Source organism: Macaca mulatta, chromosome 9 (assembly GCF_049350105.2).
Source record: "Macaca mulatta isolate MMU2019108-1 chromosome 9, T2T-MMU8v2.0, whole genome shotgun sequence".
Classification (NCBI taxonomy): domain Eukaryota; kingdom Metazoa; phylum Chordata; class Mammalia; order Primates; family Cercopithecidae; genus Macaca; species Macaca mulatta.
Window position 1 is genome coordinate 12,837,447 of NC_133414.1, and position 12,883 is coordinate 12,850,329.

The following is a 12,883-nucleotide window of genomic DNA, read 5'->3' on the forward strand; positions in this document are numbered from 1 at the left end:
TGGCTCTGCCACTGAGAGTTGTGTGACCTTCTGCACGCCACTTCACTTCACAGGGTAACTGTAAAGGACTTAATGGGCTAAGGCACGTGACGTGCATTCGGCAATGAGCAGCACGTGGCAGGCGCTCACACCTTCGCTGCGCTGTCAGCGTTCTTCCCAGTACGGTGGAGCTGGAGAATGTTAGTTTCCTGTTGCTGAGATGACAAGTTACCACCAACCTCATGGCTTAAAACAACACATATTTATGATGCTGCAGTTCTGTAGATGAGGAACCCAGCAGACTCACTGGGCTGGGGTCAGGGTGTCAGCAGGGTGTGTTCCTTCTGGAGGCTCTTGGGGTAAATCTGTTCCTTCCCCAGCTTCTGCAGGCCACCAACTTCACTTGGCTCATGGTCCCTTCCTCCATCTTCAGAGCCAGCAAGTCCTCATGCTGTCATCTCTGATTGTTTTCTCTTTTCATTCCTTCTTCGATTTACAAGAACCCACCCAGACCATCCACAGTAATCTCCCCCATCTCAAGGTCTGCTGATCAGCAACCTTCCTAGTCCATTTTCTGTGGCTTATAACAGAGGACCTGAAAGTAGATAACTTATTTTAAAGAGGAATTATTTCTTACAGCTCTGGAGACTGAGAAGTCCCAAGGTCAAGGCAGTGCATCTGGTGAGGGACTCTGCAGTCCCGAGGCAGTGCGGGGCATCACATGGCCGGGGGCGGAGTGTGCTAACATGCTTGCTTAGGACGCTCTTCCTCTTCTTAGAAAGCCCCACTTCCACTCCTGTTACATAACCCATGAATTCCTCAACCCATTAATTCATGAGTGGATTAATCCATTCATAAAGGCAGAGCCCTCGCAATCCAATCACCTCTGAAAGGCCCTGCCACATTGGGGATAAAGTTTCCAACACATGGAATTTGGGGAATGCACATTGAAACCACAGCACATTCCATCTACAATTTTAATTTCTCTTGGCTGTGTAACCTAACATATTCACAGGTTCCAGAAATTAGGACATGGATGTCTTGGGTTGGCTGGGGGATGAACAGAGAACATAATAGTAATTATTAGCTCCCTCTCCAAACACAGCCCTTAGGCCCCAGATAAGCTTAATCTACCTATCCAGGAATGGCGCTGTTGGAACAGAGAGAGAAGAGAGAACAGGAACACCTTTGTCAAATACACGTTGGCATCTTCTGGTTCAACTCAGTGCCCCTCCCCCAGCCCTGGCCCGGTGGATGCAGGTCCTTCCCGGTTCTACCAGTCTGATTAGTCACCCCTCCTCCCATAGGAAATCCAAGGCTGGTGAGGGGCTAGGGGGAGGTGGTCCAGGTTATCCACATGGCAGAGAAAAGAACTTTTTCCTGGCAAGTGGACTCAGGTCCTTGCCTCTCTGGAAATGTATTTGGGTTGGTTTGAGAGAGCTTCCAAAAAGCCCTTCCTCCACAACTGCTGTATCCCTAAGTGGCAAAGGCCACTGGCCTCCTTGTGGAGTCCTCATGGCCACACCTGGGTGCTGGCGCCCACCCTGCATCCCTCATGGGTACACCGGGGCCAGTCTCTTGAGCACTCTGGGCCTCTGCTTCTTCATCTTTCACGTGCAGGAAAGACTCTAGTTCACAGTTTGCCTGGGAGCATCCCACTGCAGTAAAAGATCCATCTGAAAGATGTACTATTACCTGTTATTGTCAGTGGGATTAGGAAGAGAAGGCAGGCCCTGCACTGGTTGGGGGGTTCGGCTCTCAGCTCTGTTGGAGATACTATACGGGAGTTATTCCAGGTGATCTTCTAGCACCTAATGACCTAGGCGCTCGGTCTCGGACCTACAGTGTTAACCTAAGACAAGAATCTCTTCTGGGTATAGTGTTCATCCCAGACCTAGCACAGCCCTGAGGAGAAGGAACCCATCCTGTCTGCTCAGTTGGGATTAGTGTTTGGGATTACTCAATTTGTAGTTTTCCAAAAGTGAGCTTATCTGGTCAAACAAGCAAAGAACTTCTGTGGCCAGGGCCAAGGTGGGCATATCCTCACCATCAGGGTCTCTGGACCACCTCGCTTTTCCTCTTCTCCACACCCCACCCTACCCCACAAACAGTTTTCACAAAACGCCACAGACTTTGCCACATGAGCTGATAAAACCAAGGCATTCTTGACTGCTCGACCATTTTCTTTCCTGGCAAGCCAGCTGGCCTGAACGTCCATTGCCTGATTGATAGGTTTTAACCAGTGGTACAACAGACTTAAAATGTGACGTATACAAGTTATTGCAGCCACTGTGCAAGCAAGGTGAGGTGCACTTTGCAGCCTCAGTTTGGGATCCTCTTGGCTTTGTTCTGCCTCCTCCTGCTTGGATGGTGCAGCCTCTGCTTGAAGAGGTGCTCTGGGAGATTATGAGCCAACATTTATAGACTGCACCTCTCCTGAGATGCTCCTTTGGCATTTTGTAAAACTTTTAAGTGAGAAAGCGTAGGGTACAGTTCTCAGCACAGACTGAAGGAATTTGAGGTGGGAAGAATGCAGATGGTGGTCCGAGGCAGCATCTTGCCAGTCTGCCAGCACAGAAATGGAGAGTCTGGGTGTTGGTGGCACCACGTGTGTCTCTGTCTAGGACCTCTTTCTCAATTGTGCATCTGCTGAATGGTCAGTCTTTTAAGTACTTGATCAAGGTTGGCTGTGTGACAAATTGGAGTTTTTCTTATGCTTTAAATAGATTATTTGTTAACATTCAAAAGGTTCTTAAAGGTGGCTAGATGTGCAATAAAACTATCTTACAACTGAGATGCCAGTTGGGGTGAATTTTCAAAGTATTGTCCAATGATGTAGAGTGCACAGGGCATCTTTCCACTTTAAGGCAAGTCATCTAGTTAATTTTTCTTAGTCTCATGTTTGATTCTTCTCCCTCCTTTTCTTCACCTTCTCTCCATCTTTCTACTGGGACTGTCTAAGAACAGCATAGTTAGAAGTAAGAAATTATGTCCAGTTCACTGTAGCCAGCCTCCCAGTTTTTAAATAGGAAGCCAGGGTGTAAAGAGATCTAATTTGCATATCAATTCATTGTCATCAGTAGCAAAAGTGGCCCAGGGAGTTTCTAGGCCGCCTCCACCTCTCCTGTGGCCCCCTGAGCTAGGCTTCCCGGCTTCCCCCGTGCCCATAGGCTATGTGCGTGTGTGTGCCTATGGAGCTCTCTGTCCAACTCACTGTTTGCCATCACCACTGGGAGTCATCCACACAAGAGCAGTGTGTGGCATCAACACACCTGTTTGCAGACCTACCTTGGAGACTTGGAGGATTTCAGAAGTCATCCCTGAGCACAAGATCAGCCAGGCCTAGCGTCCTCCAGCACCTCTTCTCCCTTGCCCCGAGGCGAAGCACTCTCTAGAAGCAGGCTCTGACGGGCCCTACTCTGGATGCCCCTGGATGGGGGCACAGCAGGCAGCATCTCTGGGCCAGCAATTCACAGTGTGGATGTCATAGGAAGAGAAAGGTTACAGCCTGGCATACAGGGTCCTCCCTGTGATTTCCTGCAAGGTGGAAGAAGGTCCTCCAACAGAAGCCAGACCAGTGGCTGTGCAGTCATCAACAGTTGGAGATGTTTAGATGAAAGTGGAGAAAAGTGTTACCTGCTTTCGTTGTTTCATAAAATAGATCCTATATCATTTTGTCTGTTCGGTTCAACCTCTACCTAATAACTGATGATGATCTAAAAATGGTGCCAAATACAGTGCCAAATTCATTATATAGATTATTTGATCTTTACAACAACCCGGTGAATTAGGTACCCTTCTTCTTCCTCCATTTAAATACAATGAAACAGAAGCTTGGGGAGATGAGGGAACAGATTGAGTCCAAGGCAGGTTTAATGAAACCCCATTTTGCCTCCAGTTTTTTTGTGTTTTGTTTTTAAGATTCCAATGAAAAGAGCTGATGAAACTATAGAGTTGTGTTCTTTATTAAAATTTATAGTTTCATTTTTCAGTAGCAATGGGGGTGAGCTAGGACCCTTTTTCCTGCTTTTCTCAGTGATGCCCCATGCCAGCCAACTTCCATGATCCTTCCCCTGCTCACCACAGAGGCAGGTGACCATCCCCAGTTACAGTGCAAAAAGGTGGAGACTGGTGAAGTCTGTGCTGTAAGATGACATTCTGCATGGTGCAAGCTGCAGAGACCAAGAGCAACAGCCTGTCTTGTGTTTTGTGTCTTGTGTTTTGCTGGATATAAGATTCTGAGTTAATAGGTTTTTTCTTTTTAGCACTTTTAATATGTCATCTTACTAACTTCTGGTCCACTGTTTCTGCAGAGAAGTCAGCTGTTAATCTTACTGGGATCCGTGATGAATCATTTTTCTCTTGCTCCATTCAAGATTTTCTCTTAAACTTTCAACATATTTCTGTCATGTGCCTGGGTATAGATTTCCTTACCTTTATCCTACTTGGAGTCTGTTCATTTTCTTGCATGTGTAGATTAATGTCTTTCATCAGATTTGGGAAACTGTCAGCCATTATGTCTTGAAATTTTTTTTTCCAGTCTTTATCTTTGGTACATGCATTACACACTTTACATGTGTGTTAGTGTGCTTAATGATGTGCCATATTTCTATGAGGCTCTGTTCATTTCTCCATTCTTTTTTCTTTCTCTCCTTTAGACTGTAAAATCTCTATCAATATATCTTCAAGTTCACTTATTCTTCTGCCAACTCAAACCAACCGTGGAGCCCTATGGTGAATTTTTCATTTTGGTTCTTTACTTTTCAGCCCCAGAATTTCCATTTTTAAAATCAGGACACAAGTAAATTACATATAGCCCATTAAAACTTGTCAGTTCAATTCAGGTCACATTTATTTATTAAAGTTTTATAGGTATTTTGCAGATTATTTCACTGCAATTACCCTCATTTAAAATTGTTTTTGTATGGTGAACTGTCTAGGCTAATTTTTATTTCCATCACTTTCCTACTGAAAGTTAAATTTTAAAATGCTGCCATTTGCCATTTGCCTGGTAGATGTCTATCACATGCTAGGCAGTATGATTTTCTTAAAATTGCCAGTGGCCTCTGTCCTATTTACTGGCACTTATTGTGTTGATTTATGAATGTTGAAGGAAATAAATTTACTTTGTAAAATAATTTCCAATTTTTTAAATACTTTCAGCCTTTTGTTGACATTCTTTATTTGATGAAACATTGTAATTATACTTTTAATCCTTTAGGCATGATTTTTTAGATTGTTATCCTATTTATAATAGCTGCTTTCATGTCTTTGTCCACTAAGTCTAACATCTGGGCCCTCTTACGCACAGTTTCTGTTGTGTGCTGTCTGCTTTTTCCCGTGTACGGATTCCATGTTCTTGTTCTCTTGCACATATCATAGCTTTCTCTTAACAACAGGACACTGTAGATGTTACAGCACTTCTGGGTGCTGATCCTCCTTACCCACTGCACATCACCCCTTCCCCCCTGGCTTCTCATTTGTGTTTATTTCCATATTGATTTAGCAAGAATAATTCAGTGAAGTCTGTTCCCCTGCGGTACACCTCTGCTGTCACTCCTCAGAGGCCACAGCCTTGAGCTATGAGTGACATTCCTATTTTTCCTTTGTTAAACTACAAAATTCTTCCAGACAGCTCCCTTTCACTGCCTCTTTGCCTGATCTCTGTTAAGTTTCTGGCTGCTGTGTCTCTGTTGTTTTCACTTCCAGCTGTTAGCCTCCACCAATCTTCAATTGTTTGCGCTATTATTTTTTGCCCTGGAGCATAAATTGTCCCCACAGTCTGCTCTGATTGTGGTTGGGCCCGTTCATAGGAGTGCTCTTTCAGGCAGTCCCTGAGGCCTGCTCTGACCCCAGCAGGACTCCTTCTGGCTGTCCCTTTCCCTGCCCTCTCTGCTAAGCTTTCAGCTGGTCTACTTTGCCATCATGGAGCCTACTGCCTACTCTTAATTGCTCATCAACAAAATTTCTCTTGTTTCTGACAGTGCCTTAGGCTTGAACTTTCCCATACTCTGTTCCAAATAGTTATCCTTAGGGAAAGTTACAGAGCCCTTTGTTCTTGTGACCTATCTCTCCCTGCTCTGGAGGTGGTGCAGGGACAGTGGCCTGCTTTTCTGTGAATGACACCTCTGGTCTACAAGAAGGGTGCTGTGTGAGCATAGGAGCAACTGGTCTTCTCTCCTTGCCTTTTCCAGCATAAAACCTCCACCCAGTGAGTGAGATGGGCTGAGTGGGACCTAGGACTCTCAGAATGCTATGCCTGGTGTAGAGCTTCCACTCCATGAGTAAAGGCTGGGTTGAGGAAGGGACCCCTCTGCTTCTTGGCCTAGAATAGAAATTCTGCCACAGAGCTGGCAGGGGTGGGAGCTGTGAATTGTCAATGTTGGTAGTCTCCCCCTCCCTGGGAGAAACCATAACCCTGTGTGTTTGGAGCTGTGGGAAGAGGGAGCCCCATTTTCTTGGCCATACCCGCCCAGGGTAGAGCTTCCTTTATGCTGAGCTTCAGAGGAGGGGATTTGTACCAGGAAAGGGAGTAGGTTGTGGGTTGTAGCTCACATGCCATGGATTCTTGCTGTTCTTGCTGATGTTTGATAAATCTTCTGGAGAAAAACTATTTCTTCATGTATGTACTTAGGACAATTTCCAGAGACTTTAAGTGGTTGGTTTTTATCATTTTATCTGTTGTGGTTGTTGCACTGGAAAGAGGGCCCACGGATATCCTTATTTTAAAAGTACTTCCCTCGTGTCCCCTAAAATTGTATGAAAATGTTCAGGCCTCTTTTGCTGGTTTAGAATTCAAACATGTACTAGGGATGGTCTTTAACACGCTACTTACTAGCACAGCAATCTGGCAAGGACCATCACATGTAGACTGACATCAGATGCAGTCCCTAGGAAATACCCCAAATAGGAGAGATTTCTATTTCTGGCAGTTAGGCAGACTAGATTGCTGGAAGGACCCTCCCACTGGGAAAAACCCTGAAATGTATAGTAAGGTTTTTAAAAATATATTTAATGACATCAGTAGTCAATTAGCAAAAAATACTCATAAATCAATGACTAAGTGAAAGAGGAAACTCAGAGAAGCGGCAGCATATTGAATGTGGCTTTCCCCTTAAGGATATTTGGTGAACTGAATAAATTCGAGTATCTGTTCGCACAGCTTTCCCAACCATAAAGAATACAAGAAAGTCCAAGGCTTCTGTGCAGTATCTAATAGGAGACCCTCCCCATATGAGCTTGAAACCCCAAAAGGCTAAACTCTCAGTGTAAAGATGAACAAAAAATGTTCCCCCCTTAGAAAACTACAAGGAAAACTGCCTATCTCAAAACATAGTGCTAGGTAGGGCCAGGGGAATTTCCCTCTGACAATTCATAGCAGTAAACCATCCCTCACGTGAGTTTACAACCCAATTTGATTGTGTCTGAGTGGCCAAAAATCCTAAGCCATGAAGTTAAAGTATCCCCAGCTTGTAGTTTCCTCCAGCACCTTGTAGAATCAAATGTTAAGTCGTTCTTGAAAGAACCCATCTTCAACCCAGACCTCAAATTATTCCTAGAAATAAAGTTCCAAGATAGTTAAGTTCACAACCAAAAAAAAACCCCACAAAATATACAAGCAAACCAAGCACCAAGAGTGAGAAACAGCAGGGACATTATTAGACACCACCATTATTAGACCTCAGATATTAGCATTATTAGCATACAACAGAAAGGAAGTATAGCTAATACGTTTACATATTAAAAGAATTTGAAAAGTGAAAAAGTAACTGATTATGAAAAATGATCCAGCATGTTGATAACATTCTAGAAATGAAAAAATATAACCAAAATGTAAAATTTGGAGATGTAAGTTCAACAGAACATTACATACAATTGAAAGACAATGTGGTGAGCTGGAACACAGATTTTGGAGATGATGCCCAACTGAGAAACAGAACATGAGAGGTTAAGTGACATGGACTAGATCTAACTGAGGTCCAGCTAAATTCCTAGTGGAAAGGAGAAAGAGGATGGGGGAAAGTCAATATAAGAGCAGCTAATAACCAAGAACTTTCCAGAACTGATAAAAGGTAGAAACAAAAATCCACATATTCAGGGATCCAGATGAATTCCAAGCAGGGAAAATAAAAATCAGTCTAAACTTGGAAGCACCACAGTAATAAATGCAGAACACCAAAGACAAGGAGAAGATCTTTAAAACAGAGAGAAAAACCACCTCCAAGGAACACAAACATCTCAGTGCCTAACATCTCAACAGTAATAATGGAAGTCGGAAGGCCATAAAATGTGCTTAGAAAAACCTGTCAATCTCGAATATCCAGGAAAGAAATATTTCATGAACTAGGATAAAGACGTAATTTTCACACAAACTAAAGCTAAAAGACTTTTTCACCAATAGACCCTCACAAAATAAAGCTGTATTGGATATAACTTCATACTAAAGGATAAATAACCCAGATGAAAGATGAATAATAAGCAAAGGAAGTGGTAAATATGTGGGCAAATCTAAATGTGTGCTGTAAAGAATAATAAGTGCTGAATAAAAAACTGAAATCAAGCTACAAGTAAAATGCATGAATATCCCGCACCTCGGTTCAGAGGGGGCTCTTCTGCCTTAAAGTATGCTCAGATCCTTGAATTGTTCTGGCAAAGGGCAAAGATAAGTAACTTTGCTTTTCATAAGTTAAAGATGACTTAGTTTTTATGACCATATACAAGAGAGTAGAAATACTATGCATGACTTCCAAAGTAGTAGAGAGGGGAAATGATATTGAAAGACAAACCTAGCTGGCTTGGTGGCTCACACCTGTAATCCCAGCACTTTGGGAGGCCAAGGCGGGTGGATCATGAGGTCAAGAGATCAAGGCCATCCTGGCCAACATGGTGAAACCCCCATCTCTAATAAAAATACAAAAATTAGCCAGGCATGATTGCAGGCACCTGTAGTCCCAGTTACTCGGGAGGCTGAGGCAGAAGAATCACTTGAACCTGGGAGGCGGAGGTTGCAGTGAGCCGAGATCATGCCACTGCACTCCAGCCTGGGTGACAGAGCAAGCCTCTGTCTCAAAGGACAGCAAGAAAGGAGAGGAAAAAAATGTAATATTAGCAGAACAAATAGGACAAAATCTAAATGCCCTTACTAAAAGACTTAAATTATAAGGCTGTGTTGTTTTTAAACCTGTCTATATATTAGAGATGTAGCCAAAATATAAACAGATAAGTAAAAAGATGGCAAAAGATATCCAGTGCAAAAACCCAAAAAAGCTGGTGCTTTCTTACACCAAACATCATACAAAACAGACTTCAGGGAAAAATTAGAAACAAAAGCTTGCCCCAAAAAGGTTTATTTCACCAGAAGATAGGATCATTTCCAAATCTATGCAAGTAGTAACCTCTTGCATAGAAATATACCTTCAAGATACATTTCCAAAAATAAGCATGTTTACATGGAGTTGGAGTGACAGACGTTCACATGCTTCTTCCAGTAACTGACAGATCAGGCAGACCAAGAAATGTCTTACATTGAAATGTTTTCCATTTTGAAAGTTTATTGAAGATATTATGAATAACTTTATACCAGTGTATAGTTGAAAACAAAATACAGCAATTTCTAGAAAGCAGCAACTTAATAAAACGGATTCAGAAACGAAAAGTTCAGTCATCCTATTTATTAGGGAAATTTAATCGTTATTTCAAAATACTCCCATGAAGAAATAGAAAGTCCAGAACATTTAACTGGCAAGTGCTACCGCACACTTAAATGACAATTAATTTTAATATTACAGAGTCTGTTCCAGAGAACAGAGAAATAGGAACCCTCTCCCAGTCATTGTATGACGTTAGCAAAACCTTGGTAGCAAAACTAAAGACAGTACAAGAAGGAAAAATAAAGGCCCATCTTATTCATGCACATAGGTTTAAAAAAAAAAAAACTAAGCAAGATATTGTCCAATAATGAAGCCAAAGAATGATTGCCAACTTCGTTACGTATAAATCTGGCTGGGCAGGCCTCCCATTCACAGATTTCCCCACCATCCAGCAGTGACTGTATTTGCTATATTGGCAAAACAGTGCTATGATGATTTTTTTTTTAACCACCAAATCTGTCAAAATTGCCACAAGTACAATTCCATATGTCCTTCACCCAAAGCCACAAGCACGGCTCCTCAGCTCCGTCCAATGAGATGATGACAGAAGGATTTCCAGTCTTCTTGGCTCTCACTCACCTCGTGTCTTTTCTCCCCTCTTCTCTGTCTTCCTTTTGTTTTTCAGTGGCTGCTTCAACCCCAAACTCCACTGCTGGTGCAGCCATGAACTCCTTGACCTCTCTTGGGACTCTGCAAGGACTGGCTGGAGCCACTGTTGGACTGAATAATATTAATGCACTAGCAGGTACCATCAACAGTGAGTATTTGCTGCTCTGGTGGACAGCCTTCCCCCAAATTCTCCACAGAAAGTGGTCAGCCAGAAATGACCCGAAAAAGGATATGCCACGGGGAGAACTAAAACTTGGGATGGAGGAGCACATGCTTTGATAGGCAAAAGCTGCCTATACTCATTTTGCCTCAGAAAACCCTCGACCACTCTCCACCCCCAGATTCTCTTCAGTGTGTAGCACCGCGCGTGTGCTCATCCATGGGCTTCTGTGGCTGGCAGCTATTTTCAGGTTTCCAGAAGTTTGGTTTGGTTTGCTTTGGTTTCAGTCGGTTCTGTCCTGTGAGGCAGGGTGTTACAGTGGGAAAAGTTAATGGACTGGAAGGCTGGAAGCCTGAACCCAGCTCTGCTGCCAGGCAGCTGTGGGAAGTCAGGCAGGTGCTGCTCCCTCTCTGGGCTCGGGAGTCTCCATTTGAGAATGGAAAGTTCTGGATCAGATGATTCTTAAAGGTAGCCTCCAGCTCCAAAGTCCAAAGATTCATGACAATTAAATACGGGAGAAAATTAGGCCTTGGAAAGAAGCAAATGAAACAGGGGAGAGGAGTCACTGCCAGAACTGACGTGATCAGAATCTTTATTAAGCACCCACAGGTATGGGTCACTCTACATCAGGGACCATCCAGAGGGACACTGTTTAGCTGTGGCAGGTTGAAGTAGGCTGGAAGCAAATCACTTAGAAAATTGTACTTGGTTCCAAAACATACGGATGGACTCACCAGAGAATTCCTGGTTCTGTCCTCCGCAGCCCACCCGTTCCTGTCATTCTCGGTCGATGGGGGAACGGTGTGCCGGCCAGAGGATAAGTCATGTTTTAGACTCCTGCTCGGTATGGGTTCCTGCACTGGGGAAACTGATCCTCAGCCCACAGAGGGGACACGTAATTTCCCTGTCCCTCCGTTTCGGACTCCCTGGTTGCCTGAGAGTAGCCAAGCCCAGCAGATCCACGACAGCCAACAGAGCTGCTGATACTGGAGCCCAGTTAGCTACCATGCAGCCCGGACACCCCGGCACCTGCCCGTTCTCATTTTTAATAAAGGAGTCCTTGACAGTTGTTGCCCTATTTTAAGCCATGGTTCAATAAGTGGACTGTTTTGAAAGGGTGACCAGGCAGTATAATTTTTTAAAGCAATATAATCCCAGTAATTTCATACTGTAAAAGCTCAGAATACCTTGCACTGGACTTGGTAGAAAATGAACCTAAAATTTATCCAAATAAAAATTAACTTTTATAATCCTGATAAAATAGATCATTTTTAGAATTAGGACATTTTCCAGGTTTTAGTACATCCTTGTATGCAGAAGCTCTAGGAGAAGCAAAAGCGTGGACCGAGCTTTAGCTGACCATACCTCCCAAATGGGATGGCTCGTGATTAGCGTGGAGCCCGTGAACTGGTAGCCGCGCGGCGGCCGCAATGTTTTATTCCAGTTAGAACCGCCTCCAGCTTTGACTTTTCCAGCAGCCAAGTAGGAGCCTCACTGCCTTGACCCCCGTTTCCGGTACAGCTCCTCGCTCTGACCTTGTCCTTCACCTAGGTCGAGGACGCGTGTGCTCGCACACATCCCCTCATGCTGCTTCTCTTGCCCCAGGACCTAGTTCCCCTAAAACAAGGACTTTGATTTGACCGCCTGCCTGTCCTTGGTCTGCAGAGTAACAGGCCAGTGGGAATGGTTGTCCTCCTCAGCACGTGCTCATGACTGGTGTGTGTGTCCTCTCGTCCGTGTCCCGCCCTGTCCACGCTGCTCTGCTCTGCATTGCTGAGATTTTGCCATCGTTCTCGTCAGGGACTGCAGAGGGGCTGTGTTGAATGGCAGAGAAACCATGAGTAGTTCTTGTGTGGGGTCTTGTGTGATACACATTTTGCTTCTGGCAAGAACAACAAGTTTAAATTGTTTTGCTTTTTAAAATTCTTTGCTATTGGGTTAATATCAGTCTGTACAGTTCATAGAAAATGAAGAAAGAATGTCATTTCACATAACCCCTACTAGAGAGTATGAACCAAGAAAATATTTAATTAAACCAAAACCAGGCACAAATGAAAATACATTCCTTGTGCCTGGAAAGTGTTACTAATGCAGAGCTGTTTTACAATCTCCAGCACTGACCTAGAGCTAATATTTGCTGCTTGTCGCAAAATATCAACAGAAAACCTTCCAAGACAGAGTATCCTCTTTCAGACCATTCCTTCTCAACAGAGATGATTATGCTACCGGTTCCACTGGATAATTCCTAAAGAAAGTCGTCAAGCAGTGGTTACCTGGACAGAGTCAGCTTCTCAAGTAGTTGACGGCAGCTTCCGTAGCACCGCTGTTAATCCCACCCCGCTGCAGCAGCCGTTATCTGTTTCCATATGGAGAGTATTCAGGTTTTCTGAATAAAGCCAACTCTTTCCCACTGACGCAGCAGCCAGCCAGAAAGCAGGTAGATGACTCACCAGAGCCTACATTTTACTCTCTTTCCTGCTCAAGA

General features: G+C 43.9%; 1 protein-coding gene across 50 annotated transcripts in view; it reads left to right on the forward strand.

Moving 5' to 3' along the window:
• Positions 1 to 12,883, forward strand: part of CELF2 (CUGBP Elav-like family member 2) — a 538,967-nt gene that overhangs the window by 506,481 nt on the left and 19,603 nt on the right. For 28 of the 50 annotated variants that reach the window (XM_028825957.2, XM_028825962.2, XM_077945748.1 and 25 more), the window contains one exon: positions 10,255 to 10,374. In XM_028825957.2, coding sequence (XP_028681790.1) covers positions 10,255 to 10,374 — 120 coding nt within the window. Of the gene's footprint in view, positions 1 to 10,254; positions 10,387 to 12,883 lie in introns of all 50 variants that reach the window. The other 22 variants (XM_077945723.1, XM_077945720.1, XM_077945722.1 and 19 more) reach the window with 1 other exon arrangement.